This window comes from Lithobates pipiens, unplaced genomic scaffold (genome assembly GCF_037356315.1).
Source record: "Lithobates pipiens isolate NorthernLeopardFrog02 unplaced genomic scaffold, aLitPip1_a1.2 Scaffold_22, whole genome shotgun sequence".
Taxonomy (NCBI): Eukaryota; Metazoa; Chordata; class Amphibia; order Anura; family Ranidae; genus Lithobates; species Lithobates pipiens.
This window is the reverse complement of record NW_027507784.1, coordinates 307,217,381-307,244,356: the sequence shown is the minus strand read 5'-3', so window position 1 is coordinate 307,244,356 and position 26,976 is coordinate 307,217,381. Positions and strand designations below refer to the sequence as shown.

General features: G+C 41.5%; 1 protein-coding gene across 1 annotated transcript; it reads left to right on the top strand.

The window, feature by feature from the left end:
- Positions 1–26,885, top strand: AQP8 (aquaporin 8). Its single transcript, XM_077449336.1, has 6 exons — positions 1–213; positions 10,065–10,314; positions 18,042–18,168; positions 18,886–19,100; positions 22,013–22,147; positions 26,281–26,885. The coding sequence occupies exons 2-6, from the start codon at positions 10,067–10,069 to the stop codon at positions 26,321–26,323; spliced, it is 768 nt and encodes a 255-aa protein (XP_077305462.1). The 5' UTR covers positions 1–213; positions 10,065–10,066; the 3' UTR covers positions 26,324–26,885.
- Positions 26,886–26,976: the final 91 nt, after the last annotated feature.

Genomic DNA, 26,976 nt, shown 5'->3' with positions numbered 1-26,976 from the left:
GAGACATATTGAGATAAGAGCACCTTTCCAGAGACGTGATTGGTCAATGTAAATCAACTGATGCATTTTTATTGAATTTTCTTTAAACAAAGTACAGTACTTGGGAGGACTCCGCGATCTGGAGTGTGTCTTTCTCAACCTCTTGACTTAGAGACACCAGTGATTGGTGTAGAGGTATACTAACAGACTATCATTGACTGCTGCTGGATTTCGGTAAGTATAATAAAATACGCTCATCTTACAACATTACAACATTCTGTAGTAAATGTCCACTAAGCATAGAACAAAACATTTCAGACTTGTACAAAATTATAATTTTTTATTTATTTTTTGTTACCATTATTACTTCCATCATAATTTATTATATACTTCAATCTGTGACTTTTTGATTATATTTCATTTAATACATAACTTGTTTCATAAGGTTAATTTAATACAGTGAGTGTGTTCTAATCTTTTCTAGATTTGCTTTATGTAAACATAGTGGATTTTTATTGGCTTTACCTTCATGACTGTTACAGTTACCCACAAACATAAGATAGTGGCCTAAATAAACTAACATTTATAGAAGATTGCTCATATATCTGACAAGAATTATCTGAATTTTTAGCAAATCAATTCTTCCAATAGAACAATTCCTACCGAGCGATTGATCTGTGAAACTGTCATTTTTTTCATCTCTGTTTTCTGTAGTACAATCAATCTTTTCTCAAGTCTGTTTTTCATCTAAAGATGATGGAACAATTACACACGATAAAGATGTGCGTTTACTTGACACTGTGTTTTATTAGTATCTGGCACCACTGAATTTAGAATATTTTAAAGGTATGAAAGATTTGTTTTTATTATTCATACAAAATTCTGTGGAACTGCCAAATTAGTCCCCATGAGTGATGTCTTATGTCTGTGGGTAGTAACTTACTGTCATTTAAAAAAGGAGCATTTTTATGAATATATCAATGAAAATTGCATGTGATCGTTCTGTTAAGACGAAACTGAAAAACAGACATGAGAAAAGATTGATTGTACAACAGAAGACAAATGTCAGTTTCACAGATTGATTGCTCTGTAGAAAAAGGATTTATTTGCAAAAAATTCAGATAATCCTTTTCTATAAAGATTTGTTTTTTAAGGGCACTATCTTTCCTTTCCTCTCCCTCTCTCTCTCCCCCTTTCCCTCTCCCTCTCCCCCTATTATTCTCCCTCTCTCCCCTTCTCCTGCTATCCTTCTCCCTCTCTCCATCTCCCCTTCTCCCCTTATCACACCTCTCTTAGTCTCCCCTTCTCACTCTCTCTCTCCATCTCCCCCTATCCTTCTCCTTCTCTCTGTCTCCCCCTCTCTCTCCATCAATCCTTTTCCCTCTCTCCTTCTCCCCCTCTCCCCTTATCACACCTCTCTTAGTCTCCCCTTCTGCCTCTCTCTCTCCATCTCCCCCTATCCTTCTCCCTCTCTCCATCTCCCCCTATCCTTCTCCCTCTCTCCATCTCCCCTTATCCTTCTCCCTCTCTCCATCTCCCGCTCTCCCTTTCTATCTCCCCGTCCTTCTCCACTTAGTCTCTCCCTCTCTCTCCCTATCCTTCTCCTCTCCATCTCTCCCTCTCTCTCCCCCCCTATTCTACTCTCCGTCTCTCCCCTCCCCTTTTGTTCTCCCTCTCTTCATCTCCCCCTCTCTATCCCTTACCCCGTATCCTTCTCCCTCTCTCAGTCTCCCTCGCTCTCGCCCCACATCCTTCTCCTTTCCGCCACTCCCTCTCCTCCTCACCATCTCTCTCTCCCCCTATCCTTCTCCTCTCATCTCCCCCCTCTCCCTCTCCCCCTTTCCTTTTTCCTCTCTCCCCCTCCTCCTATCCTTCACCCTCTATCTGTCTTCCCCTCTCCCCCTCTCCACCTCTCTCTCCCCATTTTCTTTCTCCCTCTCCTCCTCTCAGTGCTAAACTTTTCATCCATTTTCTAAATTGCTGCATTTGTTAATGTCAAAATCCAGTATAAAGGAATAGTAGTGGTAAAAAAACGCAATGGGTTTAACTTATCATTTTTTTGTATAAATCTCCTTTAAGGGGGCGTGACAGGGGGTGTGTCCTATGAGCTGTCCCTCGTTCTTATCTCAATAAGTTGGGAGATATGCTCTCCCCCTCTCCCCTATCCTTCTCCTCTCCTCTCCATCTCCCCCTCTCCTCCTCTCCCTCCCCCTATCCTTCTCCCTCTCCGTCTCCCCCTCTCTCTCCCCATCCATCTCACTCTCTCCCTCCTCCTCTTCTCCTCTCTCTCTATCATTCTCCCTCTCTCCAGCTCTCCCTCTATCCTTCTCACTCTCTCTCCCCCTCTCTCTATCCTTCTCCCTCTTTCCGTCTCCCCCTACCCTCTATCCTTCTCCTTCTCCCTCTCTCCATCTCCCCCTCCCCTCTCTCTTTCTCCCCCTATCCTTCTCCCTCTCTCTGTCTCCCCCTCTCCCTGTCTCCCTCTATCCTTCTCCCTCTCCCTCTCTGTGTCTCCCCCTCACCTCCTCTCTCTATCCTTCTCCCTCTCTCCATCTCTCCCTCCCCCTCTCCTCCTCTCTCTATCCCTCTCTCTCTCTCTCCATCTCCCCCTCTCCTCCTCTCCCTCTATCCTTCGCCTTATCCCTCTCTTTGTCTCCCCCTCCCCTCCTCTCCATCTATTCTTCTCCCTCTCTCCGTCCCCCCCCCCTCCTCTCCCTCTATTCTTCTCCCTCTCTCCATCTTCCCCTCCCCTCCTCTCCCTCTATCCTTGCACATTCATATGTAAAATCTTGCAGTATATTTGATAATGATATAATGAATGTTATTCAAAAGTATTTCAAAATGTTGTTTGCTTTAAACATACTATTTGGGAACAAATAGAATTTCTCAAATGAAAATCACATACATACACTGTTAAAAAGTTATTCATTTGAGAAAAAAATTCCTTCCTGCTCCTTCAAATTTTCTCAACATTACAGGCAAAAACAATCGCTGTTTTGATCCCGTGATTAGAAAATAGAATGAACATTATGAAAACTAACATTTTTGAACAAAATTCTACAAGTGCCTAAGTGGGGACAAGGGGAAGTGCACTTATTAATGCTTAAACCCAAGGCAGAAAGCTGCAGTCATGTGACAGTCAACCCCCTCTATTACCATAGTGGTCACCACCTTTGCCGTGTCACCCATCTCCTGGTTAATTGGCTGCCTTGCATGTGACACAGACCCCTATTCTACTCTCCGTCTCTCCCCTCCCCTTTTGTTCTCCCTCTCTTCATCTCCCCCTCTCTATCCCTTACCCCGTATCCTTCTCCCTCTCTCAGTCTCCCTCGCTCTCGCCCCACATCCTTCTCCTTTCCGCCACTCCCTCTCCTCCTCACCATCTCTCTCTCCCCCTATCCTTCTCCTCTCATCTCCCCCCTCTCCCTCTCCCCCTTTCCTTTTTCCTCTCTCCCCCTCCTCCTATCCTTCACCCTCTATCTGTCTTCCCCTCTCCCCCTCTCCACCTCTCTCTCCCCATTTTCTTTCTCCCTCTCCTCCTCTCAGTGCTAAACTTTTCATCCATTTTCTAAATTGCTGCATTTGTTAATGTCAAAATCCAGTATAAAGGAATAGTAGTGGTAAAAAAACGCAATGGGTTTAACTTATCATTTTTTTGTATAAATCTCCTTTAAGGGGGCGTGACAGGGGGTGTGTCCTATGAGCTGTCCCTCGTTCTTATCTCAATAAGTTGGGAGATATGCTCTCCCCCTCTCCCCTATCCTTCTCCTCTCCTCTCCATCTCCCCCTCTCCTCCTCTCCCTCCCCCTATCCTTCTCCCTCTCCGTCTCCCCCTCTCTCTCCCCATCCATCTCACTCTCTCCCTCCTCCTCTTCTCCTCTCTCTCTATCATTCTCCCTCTCTCCAGCTCTCCCTCTATCCTTCTCACTCTCTCTCCCCCTCTCTCTATCCTTCTCCCTCTTTCCGTCTCCCCCTACCCTCTATCCTTCTCCTTCTCCCTCTCTCCATCTCCCCCTCCCCTCTCTCTTTCTCCCCCTATCCTTCTCCCTCTCTCTGTCTCCCCCTCTCCCTGTCTCCCTCTATCCTTCTCCCTCTCCCTCTCTGTGTCTCCCCCTCACCTCCTCTCTCTATCCTTCTCCCTCTCTCCATCTCTCCCTCCCCCTCTCCTCCTCTCTCTATCCCTCTCTCTCTCTCTCCATCTCCCCCTCTCCTCCTCTCCCTCTATCCTTCGCCTTATCCCTCTCTTTGTCTCCCCCTCCCCTCCTCTCCATCTATTCTTCTCCCTCTCTCCGTCCCCCCCCCCCCTCCTCTCCCTCTATTCTTCTCCCTCTCTCCATCTTCCCCTCCCCTCCTCTCCCTCTATCCTTGCACATTCATATGTAAAATCTTGCAGTATATTTGATAATGATATAATGAATGTTATTCAAAAGTATTTCAAAATGTTGTTTGCTTTAAACATACTATTTGGGAACAAATAGAATTTCTCAAATGAAAATCACATACATACACTGTTAAAAAGTTATTCATTTGAGAAAAAAATTCCTTCCTGCTCCTTCAAATTTTCTCAACATTACAGGCAAAAACAATCGCTGTTTTGATCCCGTGATTAGAAAATAGAATGAACATTATGAAAACTAACATTTTTGAACAAAATTCTACAAGTGCCTAAGTGGGGACAAGGGGAAGTGCACTTATTAATGCTTAAACCCAAGGCAGAAAGCTGCAGTCATGTGACAGTCAACCCCCTCTATTACCATAGTGGTCACCACCTTTGCCGTGTCACCCATCTCCTGGTTAATTGGCTGCCTTGCATGTGACACAGATACTGTAGTCCTTAAAAATGACACACTAGCTTCCTCTGGATAGCATTGTTAGACCCATGTACTGAATCTTCCTTTAAGGTTCAAATGTTGGGAGACATGGACCAGGTAAAAAAAAATGTCCGACATTCGGCCAGTTTGTATGCCACCATCAAACGGCTGGCTTCTGTCATACGAGCATGCTGAAAAACCAGCAGCTGACAATGGCAGAGAGTGCTTATTGGAGTGTACTGGCTGGGGGTAAATATCTATAGGAGGGGTTTCCACCATCAAGTGTGTGGATGGGGGATTCAGGATTCATGACCCATATTTGGCCAGCTTAATACTGACATCTTACTGGAGCCCTCCTTCCACATGGAGTGTCACCCCTCCCATTGCTGTACCCATTTTGCAACAGTATGGTGAGTTGGGTTTTTCATAGACAACTCAATAAAAAAGGCAATGCTGATTATTCATCATTTCTGCAGAACAAGAGGCATATCATGGGTACCTACAGTACATTGCCTAATGATTGCCCTATGTATGGCCCTCATAAGGCTCTGTCATAACAGGTTCCTCAGAATAGTGAATCTAGGAGCTCAAATACCTATCTATCCATTTATCTATTTATCTATGTAGTCAGAAAGTCAGTTCTGGTTTAACTAGCACCTTTAAAGCAGATAGGTCCAAATGTGCCCTAAATTTATTTTAAGAAACTGACATAAACTCCTTTGTATTGAATACGTTTTGTAACAGGATTAATGTCCTGATGTAAATCTTTCACTGGTATTTCTATATATACACATTTATAAAGCACCGCATTCCAGACTGTACAGCAGAATCATCTCTGGGTCTTTGAAGTCTTAACTAGTGATTGCATTTAAATAGGAGTCATTAGACTGGGGGAGATAATTGCGGCTATTTGGAAAGTATAGTGGAAGCTTATAGTCATGGTTTAATGTGATATAGATAATTGTATGCATCCTTATATTAAAGGTGGAGGCAGAATTCTGGGGGCCTAGTCTGCTATTATACATAATGTAGACACTGTCTATATCAGTTGTTTAAAGTGTATGTAAAGGCATTTTTTTTTTGGATAGAGTGGGTAGGAATTTGACCCCCTGTCAATTTTTTTTATTTTGTTGTCTGTGTCCCCATTCTGTCCCTCTCTTTGTCCGGAAAAGCACTTTCACCAAGACAGAGAGTAGAGGGTAATCCAAAAATTTTGAGTTGTTACCAGAGCAAATGGTGGAATGAAATAACCCAAGGGATGGGAGATAAATGTTGTGGAAATGTGTGTCTTCAGAACAGGAAGTGAAGAGAAATCTCCCCAGTTGGATAAAGACATCGGCAAATAACCTGATTGGGACGTTGATCCTTTTCCTATTGCATCCAAAATAATAACAATGTTTAGCTAAAGCTTGCACTTTAGAGAGTTGAATTTAAGGCAAAAATATATTGAGTATTGAGGAGAACTCCTTAAACTTGCATGCTAAGCTCGTCCAAGCTAGCAAATTTATTTACATGGTGATAGGAGGAAGGCATGAGCAGGAGGCAGGGTAAAGGACCCAATCCTGCCACAGCTTATGGGAGGCACTAACGATGGGCACAGGTTTTCTAATCTTTGTGATTGCTCTTTTTCCCCTCATGGTGGCTGATGGCCAGCATCTGGGGCAGCCATGGCCATAAGAGACAAAAAGTTTCAGTCATGGCCATAAGAGTGGGCAAATCTGGTTACTGTCATCTATGGCCAAATACAGATCTTTTGACAAAATATGTCATGATTGTTGTCTGAGAAGGTTATCTATGGTCAGATTAGGACACATTGTGTGTGTATATAAAAAATTGAAAATGTTATTGTTGTCATTGTTGCAGGAGTAGCTGGGAAATTTCCCAATGTGGCCATTTTACCAGTGGCAGCTATCAAAGTTTGGGTTTTCCTTCACTTGGAAAATATATTTTGTCGCTTCTCCTTGGATTTCCTATAAGGAAATTGGGGGGAAATCTAATCTCCCCAATTGCAGTATACACAGTGATAAAAACCCAATAGATGATCAAACCAATCCATACTCCATTCAAAACTTAAAAGTACATTTTAACTGGAGTTTTGTTGTAATGTAGGAACAGTCACTTCTACTGCTGTTTTCTGGAAGCCTTGGTCTTAAATAACTGGCAAGCTTAGCCCACCACCCAGACATAAGCCCCCAGATACTGCTGTATTATTGTTTTTGCTCTGCTTTACCAAAACGTCAGACATCCAAAATCCACCTCCACCAACATTATCAACTAGTAACACAGGAATGTTACGTCCACTGTACAAACGTGGACCTGTCTGTTTTTTTCAAAAGAAATAGAGAATCTGAAGAGTCAGTTACAGGGATATTAATTACCTTGAGAATTTCTTAAGTGCTCAGGCAGGCTTTAAAATGGGCCACAATTCTTCAGGAAAAGCAAAGATAAAAATACTGATAAAATATTCTCAGAATCCGGCCACAAGGCTATAAAATTAATCTTTGTTCTATCATGTCATACTTGGGAGTCTCTTTGAAGCTTGGGTAATGTAATCACTAAGACATTTTATAAAGTGTACATTTTTCAAGTTAAAAAAAAATTGGAAAAGTGGGTTTTGGAATGTTGCTTATCTTTTCTTAGGTTCAACAAGTGCTCAGATGATAGGAAGAAGCAATATTCAATATTTAAATCTATAATTTCTATAAAAAATAAAGTTGGCCATTGTGTAATAAAAGTTTTGTTGGAAAATGTCCCAAAATACCACAGCAGGTGAATAATTTGTCAGCTTTGCTATTTGTGCCAACTTTAGGATGGCATGCACATTTTTAATTAGGTTCAATGACTTCACTGATTAGGTAGCATTTGTAAAGGATTTGGAGAATTTGAAATGAATAAATGGAGAATTTGAACTATAGTGTAAGCTTGTGTTTAGATGTATTTGACCTGGTGAAAAAATAAAGTATATGAAAACCCAATAGCTAAAACCTCATATAAGATTATACATGTTAATGTAATTGTAAAATTATTATTTTTTTCATTTTGCACCTTGAGCAATAACCTCCTTGGCAGGATCACTAGGGCTTGCCATGATGTCCATGGTAGGACCCAGTGATCCTGCCATCAAAGTCATTGTTTAGGCACTGCCTGTTATAGAGTAATAGCGCTGTGTCCCTATCTACCAATTGATCATCTACACTATGTTGTCACTCTGCCACACAGGTTTCTGATGGGGACTATGAGTGGCCAGTTCAACACATATTACATGTGGCAGGCAAAATGATAGTTATAAATCCCACACTATCTGCTACTGTATGTGGAACAACCAATATGCAATACATCAATCATATCCAGTTGCTGCTAACACCAATTTGTGTTCCCACAATCAATCACCTAAATTCAATATAAATTGATGGTGTGCATACCCACTATTCAATGCCCAATTAGTGAAAACCATAAAACATTTTTGGTGCAAATGCTAATTTGTGATAAATAAAACAATGTGCATCACAATATATAGTGGGGAATTATTTGACTCCCTGCAGATTTTTTAAGTTTGCCCACTTACAAAGAAATGGGTCTATAACTGTTGTCATAGGTGTTTTTTTTTAATGATAGAGACAGAATATCAACCAAAAAACCTGTTATGTGTATAAAAGACACCTGTCCACCGAATATCTTTCTTCCATTCAAACCTCACCATGGTGGGCAAGACCACAGAGCTGTTGAAGGACGTCAGGAACAAGATTGTAGACATGCACAAGGCTGGAATGGGCAACAAGACCATCAGCAAGAAGCTTTGTGAGAAGGAGACAACTGCTGGAGCGATTATTTGCAAATGGAAGAAATACAAAATAACCATCCATCGTCCTCTGTCAGAAGCTCCATGCAAGTTTTTGCCTCATAGGTTTAGGATGATCATGAGAAAAGTGAGGGATCAGCCTAGAACTACAAGGGAGGAGCTTGTGAAGGATCTCAAGGAAGTTGGGACCACAGTCCCCAAACAAACCATTGGTAACACAATATGTTGCCATGGATTGAAATCCTGCAGCGCCTGCAAGGTCCCCCTCCTCAAGAAGGTACATGCACAGGCCCTGCTAAAATTTTGCCAATGAACATCTAAATGATTCAGAGAAGGATTGGGAGGAAGTGCTGTGGTCAGATGAGACCAAAATTAAGCTCTTTGGCATTAACTCCACACACAGCTAATATATCCAGATGTCTTCAATGTGCATAAGAGAGTGTCCCACCACCTTTCATAAATTGCTCTCACTTTCCACCATGGACCTGCTCAAAAATCAGGTCAAAGGCACTTTGCCTGTAAGTCTTTCATATTCCATTCGTGGGATGGTGAGCCAGTTTGTCTCCACTCAGTACACTCAGAATAAGATGATAAGCAGTAGTACAAATTTCCAATGCGTATGACCCTTTAAGGGCTCAGATCTCCCAGTCTGTTTCTCTTCAAAGAAGCTCAGAAAACCAGGGAACTCCTCTTAGTACTTTAAAGCCCTAATGTTTTATCAAAAAATATATTACACGTACAAAATAGTAGTTAAAACCAGCATATGTAAAGTAAATGACAACCAGGCATCAGCTCCTGTGTCACTTCTGGTTTCTGGCAATTACGTCACCCTACATGTATTGTCACAATACCACGTGACTTCCTCAGGGGATATTACATAGGCATGGCCCACTTTTGTCACCACCTGCCATGAGAAAAGCCATGCAGCCATTGCTGGGGTGCATGCATGTAGACAGGAATTGGCTGCAGGAGATCAGCAAGATGGGCATGCAAGAAAGATTAAAAAGGGGTGAAAACAATTATTTTATTAAAAATTACAATGGTTTATAATGCACAAAACTTTAGCAAACTAAATGTTATTCGTTTACATGTACTTTCAATCTTTCAAGGATTACCTTTCTGAAATTGGTAATATATCATGGCTGGATTGTAAACAGTGCAGGAACGTTTTGTATATATTTTCACAGTACGAGCTACGTTCACTTGGCTGATAACCACGCTCATCTTTAGTGTACTACAGACAGCCATAAACCAGGTTATGTATACAGTCATAAAAGTTAATCTTACACATATATTTTTTTGCTTTATTACATTATGAACCTGCCAAATTACTGTAGGAAGTTAATCAACACACTTCTATCTGCTTATTTCTGATGACTGCAACATACATACTGTATAAAAGGATTATAGAGGTTCAAAGTTGAAAATATTACATACACTTTGAATAACAACTTGATACGGTATTCTCTTTGTAGATATGGGAGACACAGAACTCGGTCAGATATCCTTTAAAGACATGGAAGATTACAGCCCGAAAAAGCAGCCAAAGCTTCACTGGTACGAAGTGTACGTACAGCCATGCATAGCGGAGCTCATAGGCACCATGCTCTTTGTGTTCATTGGCTGCATGTCTGTCATCATGAACAACCTACCTGGAAGCCTGCAACCAGCTCTAGCCCATGGATTGGCCCTAGGGCTCACTATTGCCATTCTGGGGGGAATCAGGTATTTTTGTCTTCTTATTTCATTACTTTATATTCTTAAAACTGACTACAGGGAAACTGCTAAAAACACAGTTGAAATTCACATATGCAATTGAAATTTGGTTCTGTCAGTTTTGTGATCCAGGATTCCCTACCAGAGGTCATAATCAACTCAGTAACATCACTTTTCTATGCTGTAGTTAAGCAATACAGTTTGAATACTGCCACAGCCCCTGCCTGACAATTGAAAGAAGCCTCACTACACCAATGCGGTCATCTCTCCGATACCCCCTCCTGTCAGCTGACATTGTTAGACTGAAAGCATTGTGCAAAAGGTCCTCCATTGGCTCACACTGTTGTCATCCCTCCCCTTGTCTGTCATGCTGACCTCATCAATATAGAATATAAGAACTTTCCTTCACTTTTTGTCTTATAGACACAGAAGGAAGTAAGAGGAAATCTATTCAAGGTTAGGGAAATTAACATAGACATGTCGAATGCTTCGCTCATTTCATCTTGACACGTTTTGAGGATGAAAAGAGAGCGGTCACTGTTTGACCGCAAATGCATGTTATACAGAGATTTGAAGGTATTGTAAGGTTTTGCCAGATGATTTCCCATCTGTACTGTTGTAGGAAGGGCAGGCACAACTGGTACTGGGAGTAAACCATGCATGAGACAGGGATATCTAGGAACAGTACAACACTTGACAAAACTAATATGTTTACCATTTGGCTTTTTCTGTTTCTGGCAACTTCAAGAATCTTAAGGGTACATTTAGCCATGAACTGAAGGGAAGAAGGCTGAAGACCTTATTAAGAGGGGTCACAAGACTCTTTGTGATAATATATAACCATCTATCTTTATTTGAAATGTACAGGCTCTTTATATTACACTGCTCATCTTAGTAGCAGTAATGGAGAAGAAATACTATATTGGGGAGTATGGGAGTTTAAGGGTACTTATTGCCACAAATGGATATACCACAATAAATTTAGTCAAAGATATTTTCATTTCAAAAAATTTAATAACATTAAAAAATCTTTTTTAGAGTCTTGTTTCAGAGAGCTATATCGGGCACAGCTTCTTGCTGGCTTCACCCACCTAATTGCCATAGGATTCCCGCACGGACTCCCAGGGGCCCACAACAGTATGGCCCTTGCTTACAAGGGATTACATGCTGAGTTCCCGTGGAAATAGGAACCTCCCTTTATGTCCGGGAACCGAGGTATTGCTTCTTTTGCAGTGGGACGTCACTCCCTACTGTGTCATGGCTTGCGGACGGGCGGCCAATGTGTGTGATGGTGTCATCGCACTCGGCACGCCCTCTGGGTGGTGGCCCCTCTATCTGTTGGCCGTTGGCGTGAGGCAGGGCTTCGGTTGGGGTGGGACACCTTTCTCTCTGTTGATGTATATTTTCCTCTATAGCCTTGGATTTGCATCATTACGGTGTGACGTCACACGTCACGTCTTTCTGACGCACTGGGGAGGGGTATAAATAGCCTCATACAGCATTAAACTGCTGACAGGTAGATTTATTTGGCTGAATGATAGTTCTCTCGATTCAATGTACTCACAGTGCATCATTTAAATACAAATGGGGTGGTATACTTATGGCTTTGCTCCCCTATTTGTTCTTAATTCTTACCTGCAGATTTACTCTCTTCATTTATGGTCATTCTTATGCCTCGTTCTCCTTTGGAGTCTCTGTACCCATGGATCAAATAACATATGAAGGCAAGTTCTTTTACATAAGCAGGGACTTTCACACTTACTAAATTAATACATAGGGGATCTTATTACAACTATATTTTTTGCTTATGCCCCAATGTTATCTCACTTTTAGAGACCTGATCTTGGCCTTATACAGTCCAGGTAATATCCGCTGTCAGCAGTAATCTATAGGCCCCCAGTCATCCATTTAAAAGGAGTTTCTTATGTAAGCATATATCTTTTTCTTCCTGTTGAACGATATAATATTCTAACAAAGTATAGGGATAGACATGCACTGAGGCTGACACGTCATACTAACACTTTGATTGAGCCACAGGAAACATTGTTTTTTAAATCACATATAAGTCATTGACTTATACCTCTCTCTGTGGGTGACCCGGCTAAGTGGGGACATTTTTGGTTGGCGGGACCTCCTGTGTCCTGATATTCGTTCTGACCTAATTTTTCTTCCATAAATCTGCCTCTAAGTTCTCAAAACAATGAGGCTAGAACCTTCGGTTGGGAAACCCCTGCTATCTACACGGATGTATTATGTATGTATTATATTATGTGAATAAATATGTTTCTTGATGTAACTTTTTCCTTTTTTTCTTTTGTCTCTCATATGTACCTTTTCTTTTGTTGATTTATATTTGTATTTATTTATTAGAAATAAAGTTCACACATTTCCCGAAGAAGCCGCAAGGCAAAACATGTAGAAAAATTGCGTGGAAAATTTTATTCGTTTTTTTTTAATAAAAATATATTTTACTAAATTTATTGTGGTATATCCATTTGTAGCACTAGACACCCTTAAAGTCCCATACTCCCCAATATGGCCTTTCTTCTCTGTTCACTATAAGGGACGATGGTGCCTACTATTTGAATCTATGTCTTAATCCCTTACCTTAGTAGCAGTAATGTTCAATTGTTCTACATCAAGATGAAAATAAACATAGCCTGTTTGTAAAGGGATCCTTATTTAGGTGGACTAGGGTAGTGTGATCGATCTGCATATCTGTAGATGTGAGTTCCAGTGGCTGCAAGGCTGATAACCCAGTACAACGGTCACAAGAACAGAAATACTTCTATGACTAAAAGCTTATCATTTTTCCATGCAGTTTGATAAGGTTTATCAAATGCAAAACAGAGCCAAAACAATTTAGCAAATGAAGGTAACCTTTAAGATGTGGAAGTACTTTTTATTTGTATTCGAGTAAATAATAAGTTCAAAGTGCCTTAGTCCTTAGCAAATTAAGTCTTGTGCAATATGTTATTGTCTGCCATGCCATTACCCATAGTCCAATTAGAATTTAGCTTACACCGACTGAGTTTAGAAAAGTGAGAATGGATTGGTTACTAGGGGATTATGTATTTTGCAATGTTTTAGTGAATAAGCACCTCAATGTCATTGTAGCAATACAGCTAAGATTCTGGCCTCCCAAACATCAATGAAGTAACAGTTTGGATCCCAAATGTTGATGGCATAATGCTAACATGCCCTAGATTGTGCCATTAATCTAAGGCTCCAATATGTCTAGCTGTTAAAGTACGTTTTTGGAAATTTTTTGGGTTAAAATTTTGAACACTCAGCTCAACCAAAGATTTACTTTTAGTAAATGCCTCTGGGAAAGCCTGATGGGGTGGGTCATTCCCTGAAAGAGGCGGGTGGAGTGAGTCAATCTCTAGGAGATCCTGTTGGAGTGAGTCACCCCTGGAAGAGCCTGTTGGGGTGATTCAGCCTCTAGAAGAGCCACGTGGAGATAGTCAGTCTCTGGAAGAACCTGGGGAGTTGAGTCAACCCCTGAAATAGTCTGGTGAAGTGATTCAGCCCCTAGAAGAGCCTAGTGGGTTGGGTCAACCCCTGGAAGAGCCTGATAGAGTGATTCAGCCTCTGGAAGAGCCTGGTTGAGTGAGTCAGCCTTTGAAAGAGCATGGTGGGTTGGTTCAGCCCCTGGAAGAACCTTGTGGCATGATTCAGTCTCTGAAAGAGCTTGGTGGGTTTGGTCAGCCCCTTAACGAGCCTAGTAGAAGCCTCTGGAAGAGCCTGGCTGACAGTTTCAGCCTCTGAAAGAGCCAACTGGTGGAGTGGGTCAGCCTCTGGAAGACCCAGACAAAGAGTAAACTTATGAAGGAGCCTGGTCAACCACTGGCTTCTTATATTACTTATATACTCTAACAGTGAGAATTTCCTGCCATAATTTCCAACTCTGTCTTTTTCCATCTGCAGTTTTTGGGGTGCTCTCTCCAATTAACCTACAAGCTTGTTGTTGAAAACAACCCACACAGACATAGGGAAAACATACTAGCTCTGCATGGTGTTCACAGTAGGAATTGAAGCCAAGATGCTTTGAAAGAGCACTTAACCATTCTCCTACCTTGGCATTAGAATTTAAAGGAATCGCAATTCAATAATACTTTTATTGCTCCAAGAAATGAATGAAATGAAAATACCTGTACATCAAAATCCTGTATGGTTCTGCATTACACTGCACCTGAAGCCCGTAGGGCAGCAGCAACCATTCGATTTTAAACCAATCAGTGGAAAACTTTAAAAGGTGAATTCAAATTGGTTGCTACACTCTGCACCTTGCTCCAGTGAGTGTCTGTTGTTGCTGTATATTTACAGAATTGCTTTTCACATTTTTGTTTATATGGTACTTATTCGCAAAATCAATTTCATCTCAATTGCGTCCTTTGTGCTTAGGAGGTTTCTGTGTTGTAACCATTAACTGGCATACATCTGCTCTAACCATTAACTGGCATTTAAGGGCAGAAAAACAAATAGTTATGCTGGTGAGCCATGCGTTAGATAAGAAGTGATAATATTGCTTTTCTATTGTCAAAACCTACTATCTAGTCATTTACTCTGCGTATACAAACACATACACCTGACTAAGCTTGATGGAATATAGGAGGCTGGAGGGTTTAAAGGATGTGTCTCTAGCAAAAAGCAAGGTAATTCACCCGTAGGTTTGGATTGGGTAAAGATTCAAACTGATAGATTTGCTGCATGTTTACTCTATCCACCTAATCCCGAAAGCAGGTTGACCTCTAGGTTTCAAGGTTTAGCCCTCCAAGTTTTTCTTCTTGTTTTTGCATAGGTCACCGGTGGTTTACACAGACCCGAATCTAGGGTGCCAACATTTTTAGTGGAGGTTGCAGCATCTTTTTTATAAACAGACTTTACTGGCAGTAAAGAGCTAGAGAGGAGCTGAGGCATAATGAGCTCAAGCTCATCAGTCATTGCCAACCCCCCCCCCCCCCATATCTGTTTTATCTTCCTGGGTGCCTCAGGGTCGCCCAAACCCGAAGCATTCTGTCTGAATTCTGTTGCTTCCAGCTACAGTTTCAAAACTCAGCCTTGCGTCCCCCACCACCCTCTAACCAGAGTGTATCATGCTCAATGGGGCTCCGGGGAACTCAGGAAGATTAATAAAGTGGGACCTCTGCTTGCATGCGCTTAATAGCTCAGTTTTAAAGTAAATGTAGTTTCAATCACTAGAACTTTAACATACTAATGTAATTTCAAAGCCATTTGTAATATTTTTTAGATCTGCAGCTTCCATTAAAAAAAAAAATCTATTAATAGGTGACAACGCTTTTTGCTTGCCTCTTAATTGTGCTCTTGCATTGTCACCCTGTCACAAAGGCTTCTTACGGAGACTACAAGTGCCCATTTTAACACACATTATGTAGACATGGTGCTCGCATAAGGATACCAACCATGATAAATGTCACATCGCCATTTATGGACTGAATGTAGACAGTATTTTATTATGATTAAATCTATTTTATTTATAGCCAGTGTGAGCAGTGCTGGCTTCCTTTAATACATACATGTGGCCAAAACACATGCAGACCTCAAAACTCAAAAAAAATGTAAACATCTCTTTTGGGATTAATAGAAGTTTAGCATTGATTTAAAGCTGAACTCCAGACACAACTCTCATTTAAATATATCCTTCAATAGCCACAAAATATATCAATCCACTTGTGCACCAAATGTCTTTGCAAACTCAGATATTACTTGTTGGAGCTGGAGGGGGAACCCAGCAAGCTCCACCCATTACAGGATGTCTGCAGAAAACTACAGAAGGGGGCAGAGACAAAACCATTCACCCTGCACTAGCAGAGAGAGCAGCAGTGAGCGGTCTTTATTACAGGAAACGCCTGGATCCACTGGATTACTGCACAGATCTGAAAGAAATACACAAGGGCCAGCAAGATTCAAGTGATACACATGCCCCTTGTATTTGGACAATATTTGCTTATCCTGTGTTAGGTTTCTCAGGCGTAGATAGGTTAAGTAACATATTTTACATTATTTTAATGCATTTATTAATAATGAGAATCACATTGATCTCCTAAAGTGTAATATGAGATTTTTTTCTTTAAAACAAGAAGCCTCTCATCTTGCACCAAGTGACCGAAGTATCAGTTCCTTCACAACATCTTTACCTACATTTTTTGAGCTTAGTGTGCTGGGATTGAGGCTAATGGCCTTGTAGGCAGATGCAGTCTACTTTCTCCACAGCAGGTGGCGATCTTCCGCAGCAGCATTGCAGTTGGAAAGGAAGTCAAGAGGAACATGGTTCCTCTATGGTTTCCTGAGTCACTGGGGAAGCTATCCCCTTGGATGTTGCCTCCCCATGTAACTCTAGCAACTATCTTGGGCCAGGCAGAGCCTTTTTAAGGCCCGGGCTCCGAGGATTGGCATGCTTTATGTGAGTGAGAAGAGTAGGGACAGAACTAGCGGCAGGGAAAGGTTCCTGATGAGGAGGGAAAGCGTAGGGCTTGCAACTTCTCGGGACATCTTCCTTCTTGGAAACAAGATGACCAGGCCACATTCTGCCCCTCTCAACAGGCACTGTCAATTGTGACTGAATCCTGCTCTCTACATGCTGTTGGACCTGCGAGTTTTCCTGGCGGGACTGCCTTACCACCAGGTTATTTGTGAACTGTCTTGCAATATATATAATATATAGAAATATATAAAGTTATAATATAAGTTATAATATATAGAAGTTCTTTCAATGCGCTAGAACTCTGTGTATTATTCCTGCCACACAGCGCTGCACCCCACCTATGGTCTACTGGCCCTTTATTTAAAATATATTGAGTGTGTTTTGAGGTGGCAGGCCATACCTTGGCTCATTCTTGTTTTAAACAGATTTATATTATTTTGAAGCTGAACTCTGGTCAAAACAATTTATTTACTTTTGAATAGTGTAGGGAAAGGGTTAGAATCCGTCAGGTTTTAAATGCTGTCTGTGCTTCTGTTAAAGAAATGGTTCTGTTAGATTGTACTGCAAATGAATAGCCCAGCTGCAACGATTTCCCTCACTTCCTGTTCTCTCTGACACCCATCACCTGGCCAGGAAGTGAAGGAAGAGCTCCCCAATTGGAAACAGGCAACAAGAAAAGTTGACCTTAACCGATCAACACTACCTGATACCAAAATAAAAATCTTTGGCTGAAGTTGGGATTTGAGAATCATTTTTAATTTATCACACATTTTTTCAAATATTTTTATTGGGTCATACAGATCAAATGATACATAGTGACTTTGACTTATATTACATTATTGAAAACTTTGTACAGATGTTACAAAATTGGTACACAAAGTTTTTCTTATTTCTTATTGTTTTAGAAACCTTTTTCTATTTGTCAATGTAGCAGTGATATAAATATAGTTAACACATCCTGGATTCAAAATATAACCATAGGCTTTAAGGTTGCGGGGTGGGGGGCAACGAAGAGGAAGTCAAGTAATCTCATGGCATTATGTAGGAGCTTGAGTTATAAATAAGGCTTCAGTCAAGTAGAAAGATGGTAGAATGTGTCCAAATGGATAATAGGGTTAATGGTCATTGAGCTAGCAGGGGTCTGTAGGTGAGCATTGGGAAGTACCTGTTGTAATTACATAAGGATTTGTAAATACGGCGTTAGCACAATAATGGTCTATCTTATCTATAATGGATATACAGTATTAGTGTCATGCAAACTGTATTAATCTATTTTGTATTGTTTCAGTGGTGGCCACTTCAACCCAGCCGTATCCCTGGGCGCCTGGATAATTGGAGGACTCAACCTTGTCCTAGTAGTGCCATACTGGGTCTGCCAGCTATGTGGTGGAATGATTGGAGCAGCACTGGCCAAGGTAAGGGAGCCACAGTCACTTCAAAACTTCACAAATACCTATCTGTTGATGAGAAGGAAAGTAGGATAGGGTGAACATGGGTTTGTTTTATTGCAATATAAAGATTTTGGTGTATTTTTGAAGTGTAACTTTAAAGTCTACTGTCCCATGCCCTCTGGTCCTCTCCCATGTGTATTTTTTCCTTTTTTAATACTTACTTAAAGCCTTGAGGCTGGTCACAGGCTGCTACAGGGACCTCTGCCTCTTGGTCTAGTCTCCAGTGATGGGTGTTCCTTAATGATGAAGATAGCATCCCTGACATGATGGCGTCAGAGCCATTTGCTGTACTATTATACTATGAGTTAAGGGCATCATGGTTCCCCTCCCTCTATAGGGGGAAGGCCCATGCCACCTTGCACTCACAAGAAGTAGGTTTAAAGATGTGAATCAGAGGACTGGCCCTGGTAGGCAGATTATTCTGTGGGGGCCAATGTCAGAGAGATGGTGAAGAGTACAACCAGAACTGCTTTAAAAAAAAAAAAAAAGCTAGGGCATACATTTTTTTGAGAAACTTTTTTAAACTGGAGTTATGCTCAAAAGTGGACACAATCTTGTTAGGCTTGCCACACAAAAACAGGCTGCTGTGTTGGTTGCTTGGGATACATAGATGTGAATGGTGTTACTATTTGTTGTACTTTCATAAAATGTAAAGTACTCACCGATCTTTGTTGTTTTCAGGCCCTGACTCAACTAGAATTTTATGAGAGATCGGCTGGTGCAGCTTTCAATGTGGTGACCACTGATTCCCAGGTTGCCCGAGCCGTTGGAGCTGAAATAATCATGACATTCTTCTTGGTTCTGGCGGTCTGCATGGGGGCCATTAATAAGAAGACCACTACTCCTCTGGCTCCCTTCTGTATTGGCTTCACTGTGGCAACAGACATCTTGGCGGGGTAAGAGAAATATACACTTATTCAGCTTATTCAGAAACATTTACTGTCTTTAAAAAAGTAAAAAAGGCATTTTTGAATAGTGTTTGATCTCTTAATAAACATGGCTGCCTACTTCTTCCACTGCTGAGGGTTATAGCACCCTCCTGAGGCAAACAACACTACAATATTCTGTTTAACCACTTCAACCCCGGAAGGATTTACCCCCTTAATGACCAGGCCATTTTTTGCGATTCAGCACTGGATTGTTTTAATTGACAATTGCACGGTCGTGCGTCTCTGTACCCAAACAATATTGACGTATTTTTTCCCCCACAAATAGAGCTTTCATTTGCTGGTATTTGATCACCTCTGTGGTATTTATTTTTTACACTATAAACAAAAAAAGAGCGCCAATTTTGAAAAAACAAAATGTTTTACGCTGTGCTATGAAACATAAAAAAAAAAAAAAAAAAATGGAAAAAAACAAATGTATTCATCAATTTAGGCCAATTTGTATTCTGCTACATATTTTTGGTAGAAAAAATCCCAATAAGCGTATATTGATTGGTTTGCGCAAAATTTATCACATCTACAAAATAGGGGACAGATTTATGGCATTTTTCTTATTTATTTCTATTTTACCAGTAATGGCGGCGATTAGTAATTTTTAATGGGACTGCGACATTGTGGTGGACAGATTGGACACACAGTGTCGTTACTATAGTAATCAATGCTAAAAATATACACTGTTATTGTACTAATGACACTGCCAGGGAAGGGGTTAACATCAGGGGTGATCAAGGGGTTAACTGTGTTCCCTCACTGTGTGTTCTAACCATATGGGGGAAGGGCTCACGAGGACAACACACAGATCTGTCTTCCTGCATAGCAGAAAGACAGGATCTGTGTGATCTCTCCTGTCAGAATTTGCATTAATTACACAGGCAGATCCTTGTTCTGTCACTGCTGGAAAATGATCGTGGGTGGCCAATGGACATTGAGTCCGCCGGACCCGCTGATTGGCTCCCCCGCTGGCCAATGGCAGCACACACGCGCATCCAGTGGCGTGTGCACGCCCACAGATTGACACGTACAAGCCCGATGTACACCTATGATGATTTGCGCAGCCGAGCCAACCTGCCTCAGTATAACTGCGGCAGCTGGGTAGGCAAGTGGTTAAAGCTGAACTCTGGGCAGCTATAAAACACACACATTATGCCAGCTGTAACCATTAATACTTCATTAAATTTATTTTTTATGGTAAGCAGTGTACTTGATTTTGAATTAGTATCAGCCTCTTGCAATCTCCTAAATTTTGAGTTGTCACTGGAACAGGTATAGAGAAATTCTCCAATGAAGACACTAGTAGTGGTGATCCTGATGAATACCAGGAATTTGTTCACTTTGGAGGGGTTCATCACGGGACGGATCATTATGGATCTGTCCAGTGTGAAAGGGGCCTTACTCTGACCCCTCCTAACTTTATCCAAAACAAAAAAAAAAAGTTTTGCCTTTAGTTCTACTTCAGGTCATAAAAGGACAGTTAGCCACCACCATCTGATAAGCCTGTAAGTACTTATTTAACTGTAAGTAAGTACTTTAACCGCCTCCCACCATGCCTATTGTAATAATACAATTATCCCAGGTAGACATCATATGATGTCCTTCCAGTCTCAAGGCCTTGTGCATGCCCTAGGGGCTACCCAGCCACGCAATCTGTGACCAGCAGTGTCCACTGGACAGGCTACAAAGGGCCTTTTGATGACCTTCAGTGAAAACTGTGAAACTTCAACTTTAAAGCTATCTCTAGATTAGAGTTAAAGGCAACAGAATGATATGCCAATCTTGAATTTTCCTGTAAAAGTCGAACTTGGCCCCTTGCTTTTCCTAAACCAACCTATTGCTAATCCTAGGGTTGGGTTGCCCCAGTGGACAATTGGGAGACTTTGGAGGTGGGAAAGACCTATTTTACAAATAAAAATGCATATAAATTCAGCTGCTTGTATCTAAGGATCTACTGATCATCTTCAAATGTGGTTTTCTCTTGGAGCCTATTCACAACTATGGGTTGCAATAATGCACATTTTACCTTATGTTAATGCAACACATGGCAACAGACCTCTGTGCATTGTGTTGCGATGCATTCATTTTGTATGGCATTCCAGTGTACTAATGCATCGTCCCTGAACTGCAGTGTATTACAATACACAGCAGGTGTGCTGTGATGCACTGGGGGGTGGGGGAAATTTTTTTGCCTGTGTTTTAAAGCACAGGCAGCCCATTCAATTGAGCACTTTAACCTGTGCCACAATGCACATTAATGCGCATTGTTAAAGCACCAGAATGCAGCTGAGAGATGTGAATGAGCTCTCTAAGCCCTTGTACACACGATCGGAGATTCTGACGGAATGTGTCCGATCGGAGCGTTTTGTCGGATATTCCGACTGTGTGTGGTCTGCATTGGACTGTTTACGTTGGAATATCCGTCGGACCAAATTTTCCAAGTTGCCGGAAATATTTTCCGACAAAATGCTCCGATCGGACATACTCCGATCATGTGTAGAGAATTCCGATCGGACAAAGTGCCACGCATGCTCGGATCAAATTCCTACATCAAAGCTATTGGCTACTAGCCTGAACGTAGTCCCGTCGTAACGAAATAACGTCATCACGTTCTGAACGATCGGATTTTCTGACAACTTCGTCCGACCGTGTGTATACAACAGTTTCGGACAAAATCCGTCGGATAAAATCCGACGGCCAAAATCCGACGGATTTGGTTGTCGGAATCTCCGATCGTGTGTACAGGGGCTTTACAGTGTCGCTTGTGCGTTTTCATTTCATATGTTGGTAGGTTAAATATACGATTTCATTATATTTTACCCTTTACTGCACCTGGCAGATATTTTCACTCTCTTCTTGCACTATTACAGAGGAAGCATATCTGGAGCATGTATGAACCCTGCCAGAGCCTTTGGTCCTGCTGTAGTAGCAAATTACTGGGCCTATCACTGGATATACTGGGTGGGACCTATGATTGGAGGCCTGTTAGTTGGCGGTATTATAAGGTAAGAAAACTTTTTTGTGTGTTTCTATTAAAATACAGTTCATCCGAAAAGTATTCACAGTTTTTCACTTTTTCCACATTTTGTTATGTTACAGCCTTATTTCAAAATGGATTAAATTCATTATTTTCCTCAAAACAATACCCCATATTGACAACGCGAAAGAAGTTTGTTTGAAATCTTTTCACATTTATTAAAAATAATAAGCTGTGTGCTTAGAGTCGTTGTCCTGTTGGAAGATGAACCTTTGCCCCAGTCTGAGGTCCAGAGCACTGTGGAGCAGGTTTTCATCAAGGATGTCTCTGTATATAAAAACATCTTCACAGCATGATGCTTCACTGTAGGGATGGTATTGGCCAGGAGATGAGCGGTGCCTGGTTTCCTCCAGACATGGTGCTTGCCATTCAGGCCAAAGAGTTCAATCTTTGTTTCATCAGACCAGAGAATTTTGTTTCTTATGGTCTGAGAGTCCTTCAGGTGGCAAACGCCAGATGGGTTGTTATGTGCCTTTTACTGAAAAGGGGCTTCTGTCTGGCCACTCTACCATACAGGCCTGATTAGCGGAGTGCTGCAGAGATGGTTGCTCTTCTGGAAGATTCTCCTATCTCCTCAGAGAAATGCTGGTACTCTGTCAGAATGACCATCGTGTTCTTGGCCACCTCCCTGACTAAGGCCCTTCTCCCCCAATTGCTCAGTTTGGCCAGGTGACCTGTTCTAGGAACAGTCCCGGTGGTTCCAAAATTCTTCTATTTACGGATGACGAAGGCCACTGTGCTCATTGGGACCTTTAATGCTGCAGACATTTTTTTTTGTACACCTCCCCAGATCTGTGCCTTGATACAATCCCGTTTTGGAGGTCTACAGACAATTCCTTGGACTTCATGGCTTGGTTGGTGCTCTCTAACTGTGTTCCTTTTTAGATTCTTTTTGCTTATTTACTAACTCATGAATGTGCGTTGAGGGCTTATTGAAAATAAAAGGTGTAACTCATTGTGCACTGACGTCCCAAAACAATGTGTCAACATGCATATGAGAGTGCACTCACAAGTAAGGATGGACCCTCAAAGTATACTGTATAGTCAACGGGGATGTATAGAGGCTTTTTTATTCTTTATTTAGTTGTTCCACAATTGACAAACTAGTTACATATCCAGAATCCAGAGATACTGTACAATAAAGTGAATTGTCAAGTCTTGTGAATAGAGATCATAAAATATATCAGCAAGGAGACAGGAAAATGGCAGGCCCTTTGAATTACTAATATGCATATAGGGATAAAAAGCTTATTACACAAAACCAAATAAAACATAATAGTAAAGTCAATGTGTACAAGTTTTTTTTTGCTGGGTAGTAGATTGAGGGAACAGAATCAGACTAAAAATGAATTTTGTAAAATTATGTTTTAGGCACATAAATATGAGATATCACATAGAAAGTTTCTATATATCGAAATATCTATCCACCAGGTGGAGCTTTAAGACGTCCACATAAGTCAGTGAGTCAGATCAGTGACATCTCCCCATCCATACAGATCCTTTTAGGGTTTCAATCAGAGAAAAATCCTGAAAGCAGACTACTACTGTGCCATTTCTTTTGATATCCCATAGTGCTCTGCTAATCCTTTTGTCATGCATTAAATGTTTTTATCCAGAAAAAAAAGTTTATTGAAGTAAACTTATAAATACATACCGACGCTTCAGATACATTCAAGTATACAGTCAAATGTTAGATACAACAACCATGCTTAATCTGCAAACTGCACTTTTTCGTAACCACTTATGGACAACCCGCCGCAGTTTTACGGTGGCTGTTTGAAGGAGGATACCATTGTTATAGTAGCAGCTAGCTGCCATAACCCTGGTTTCCCCTTCTTCAGCAGGAGGTCTACTAAAAGGTAAAAGTGGTCTCTGCGGGGGATTCGCCACGAGATCACTTTTATCAGTGGCGGGAGAGGGGCCTCCCCCTCCTGCTGTGATCCGGTGCCCTCCGTTGCTTACCCGAGCCGTCAGCAGCGACGGAGGCGATTGCGTCTTGTCTCCTGCTTGGTATGGAAACGAGTGAAGGGAAGATGGCCCCTACCTGTCTCCATACAATTGCTGGGTGGAAGCGATGTCAAAAAGTCACTTTGGCCCACAGCTCTTAAAGGGCCAATTTTTTTAATTACAATTTTATTTTTTATTTTTTTTATTGCATTTTAGTCTAAATATGAGATTTGAGGACTTTTTGACCCCAGATCTCATATTTAAGAGGACCTGTCATGCTTTTTTCTATTACAAAGAATGTTTACATTCCTTGTAATAGGAATAAAAGTGACAATTTAAATTTTTTTTTAAATAGTGTAAAAATAAAAAATAAAAGGTAAAATAAATAATAATAATAAAAAAAAATGTAAACGCACCCCGTCCCGCCAAGCTCATGTGCAGAAGCAAATGTGAGTAGCGCCCGCAAATGAAAACGAGCGAAAGCAATAATTCTAGCCCTAGACCTCCTGTGTAACGCAAAACATGCAACCGGTAGAATTTTTTAAACGCCGCCTATGGAGATTTTTAAGGGTAAAAGTTTGTCGCCATTCCACGAGCGGGCGCAATTTTGAAGCGTGACATGTTGGGTATCAATTTACTTGGCGTAACATTATCTTTCACATTATAAAAAAAAATTGGGCTAATTTTACTGTTGTCTTATTTTTTTATTCACAAAAGTGAGTTTTTTTCAAAAAAGTGTGCTTGTAACACCGCTGCACAAATACGGTGTAAAAAAAAGTATTGCAATGACCACCATTTTATTCTCTAGGGTATTAAAAAAAACCAATATATAATGTTTGGGGGTTCTAAGTAATTTTCTAGCAAAAAATACCAAAATCTCAAAATGAGGCTGTTCCTTAAAGACTGGAAAAAAATTATTAAAAGCCAGTAGCTATAATTACAGCTGCTGACTTTTAATAAATGGACACTCACCTGTCCCAGGGTCCAGCGATGTCGACAGCCGAGGCCGATTGATCGCTCGGCTCTCGGCTGCTGCCGCTGCCATTCTAGGTGAGGAAATCAGGAAGTGAAGCGTTGCGGCTTCACTTCCCGGTTTCCTACTGCGCATGCGCGAGTCGCGCAGCGCACTAGGAATGGTCCGCGCTGTCTCTGGGACCTGTGTGTGTCCCAGCAGACAGCGCAATGGGACAGGAAGAGGCATAGACTCCCGTGGGAGTCTATGCTCGGAAGTGAGTGCAAATACCTGTCTTAGCCCTTGTACACACGGTCGGACATTCTGACAACCAAATCTGTTGGATTTTGTCCGAAACTGTTGCATACACACGGTCGGACAAAGTTGTCAGAAAATCTGATTGTACATAACATGATGATGTTATTTCGTTACGACGGGACTACGTTCAGACTAGTAGCCAATAGCTTTGGTCTAGGAATTTGATCTGAGCATGCGTGGCACTTTGTCCGTTGGAGTAGGCTACACATGATCGGAGTATGTCCAATCAGAGCCTTTTGTCGGAAAATTTTACCGGCAAGTTGGAAAAGTTGGTCCGTCAGATGTTCCGACGGAAACAGTCCGATGGAGACCACACACAGTCGGAATATCCGACAAAACGGTCCGATCCGACTGTGTGTACAAGGGCTTAGACAGGTATCTGCACCTGTGGAACCCCGCTTTAAGTGGTTAATATCGCTTGTGTCACTTACTTGTCTTTACACTTCTTGACTATCTGGTTATAGCTCATGTCCTAATCTGGTTTAAGGCACTAGTGTTTAAAAACATTGCTCTATTGGTCTGACATTTAGCAACCTCATATGCCCATGACTAAATCCACCGGGGAAAGTCCCGGTACATTCAGCCATGGTCCCCAAAGTTTCTCAAACTTCTGGGAGCAACCTCTATGCTTGTAAATTATTTTTTCTTTTCGGAGCATTTCTACCACAGCATTAATCCAGTCTTTGAGAGCAGGAGGGTCCTCCGATATCTAGTGTGTCATTAATAGCTTACGTGCCAGGAACAGAGCTCTAGTAACCGCCACTCTAGTGCTCTCCTCCCATTCTAACTCATCTAGTACAATGCATAAACAGTGTTTTGTGGGTTAAATATTTTTATTTACATCAAAACAAACTGTAAAACTGTCACTTTTTTCTTTCCTGAAGGTTACTGCTGGGAGACCCAAAAATTCGACTTTTCCTGAAATGATATGATTTGAAGAGCCTTCCCTCTGCCTGTGGTGCTCTTGCTGGGCCTAAAGCAGATGACACAGTTTCACCAATTGGCACCACAGAATTCCAGACCTGGAGTCAGACTCATGAACTTTCCCAGCTGGCCATAGAAACCTGGAGAGAGGACCCAGAAAATTTCTCTGTGAACCCACCTTATTCACCATCAAGTCAATGTCTGAAGCTAAGCAGCGATAGGGTAGAAGAAACAGCTCTCTTATCACACAGCTACTAAGAGGACTGTGGATGGCTCTTTCATGCACTGCCTAGTATGAGTACTCTGATCACCGCCTCAGTTTGTCTTGGTCCCAGGGCAACTTGGGATTACTAAACGTCCACACCTACTGAGCCAAGCCTGGTACTGCAAAACAATAGATTGTGGAACACTTGGCTTGGAAGTCACAAACAACCATTTCTCTGTGTCACTTGACCACTGTGTGGTCTTCTTTTCATAAAGAGAAACTTCAACCGAGCTACCTAAAATTGTATTTCTAATCTCTTAAATTGTTCCGTATGTAAATAATAAAAAAAAAAGAACAATACGTACTAGTCCATGGAGTTCAGCCTTGCTCTTCTGTCAGGCCAGAGATTTTCATTATGGTGTCACCATCTCAGACGTATGTCCCATGCAGG

What these genes read in the sequence shown, in the direction of transcription:
- AQP8 (XM_077449336.1), top strand. Translation starts at nt 10,067, where the DNA reads ATGGGAGACACAGAACTCGGTCAGATATCCTTTAAAGACATGGAAGAT. An exon ending in GCCATTCTGGGGGGAATCAG is followed by an intron (nt 10,315 to 18,041) that starts GTATTTTTGTCT and finishes GTATTGTTTCAG; the next exon opens with TGGTGGCCACTTCAACCCAG. An exon ending in GCAACAGACATCTTGGCGGG is followed by an intron (nt 19,101 to 22,012) that starts GTAAGAGAAATA and finishes GCACTATTACAG; the next exon opens with AGGAAGCATATCTGGAGCAT.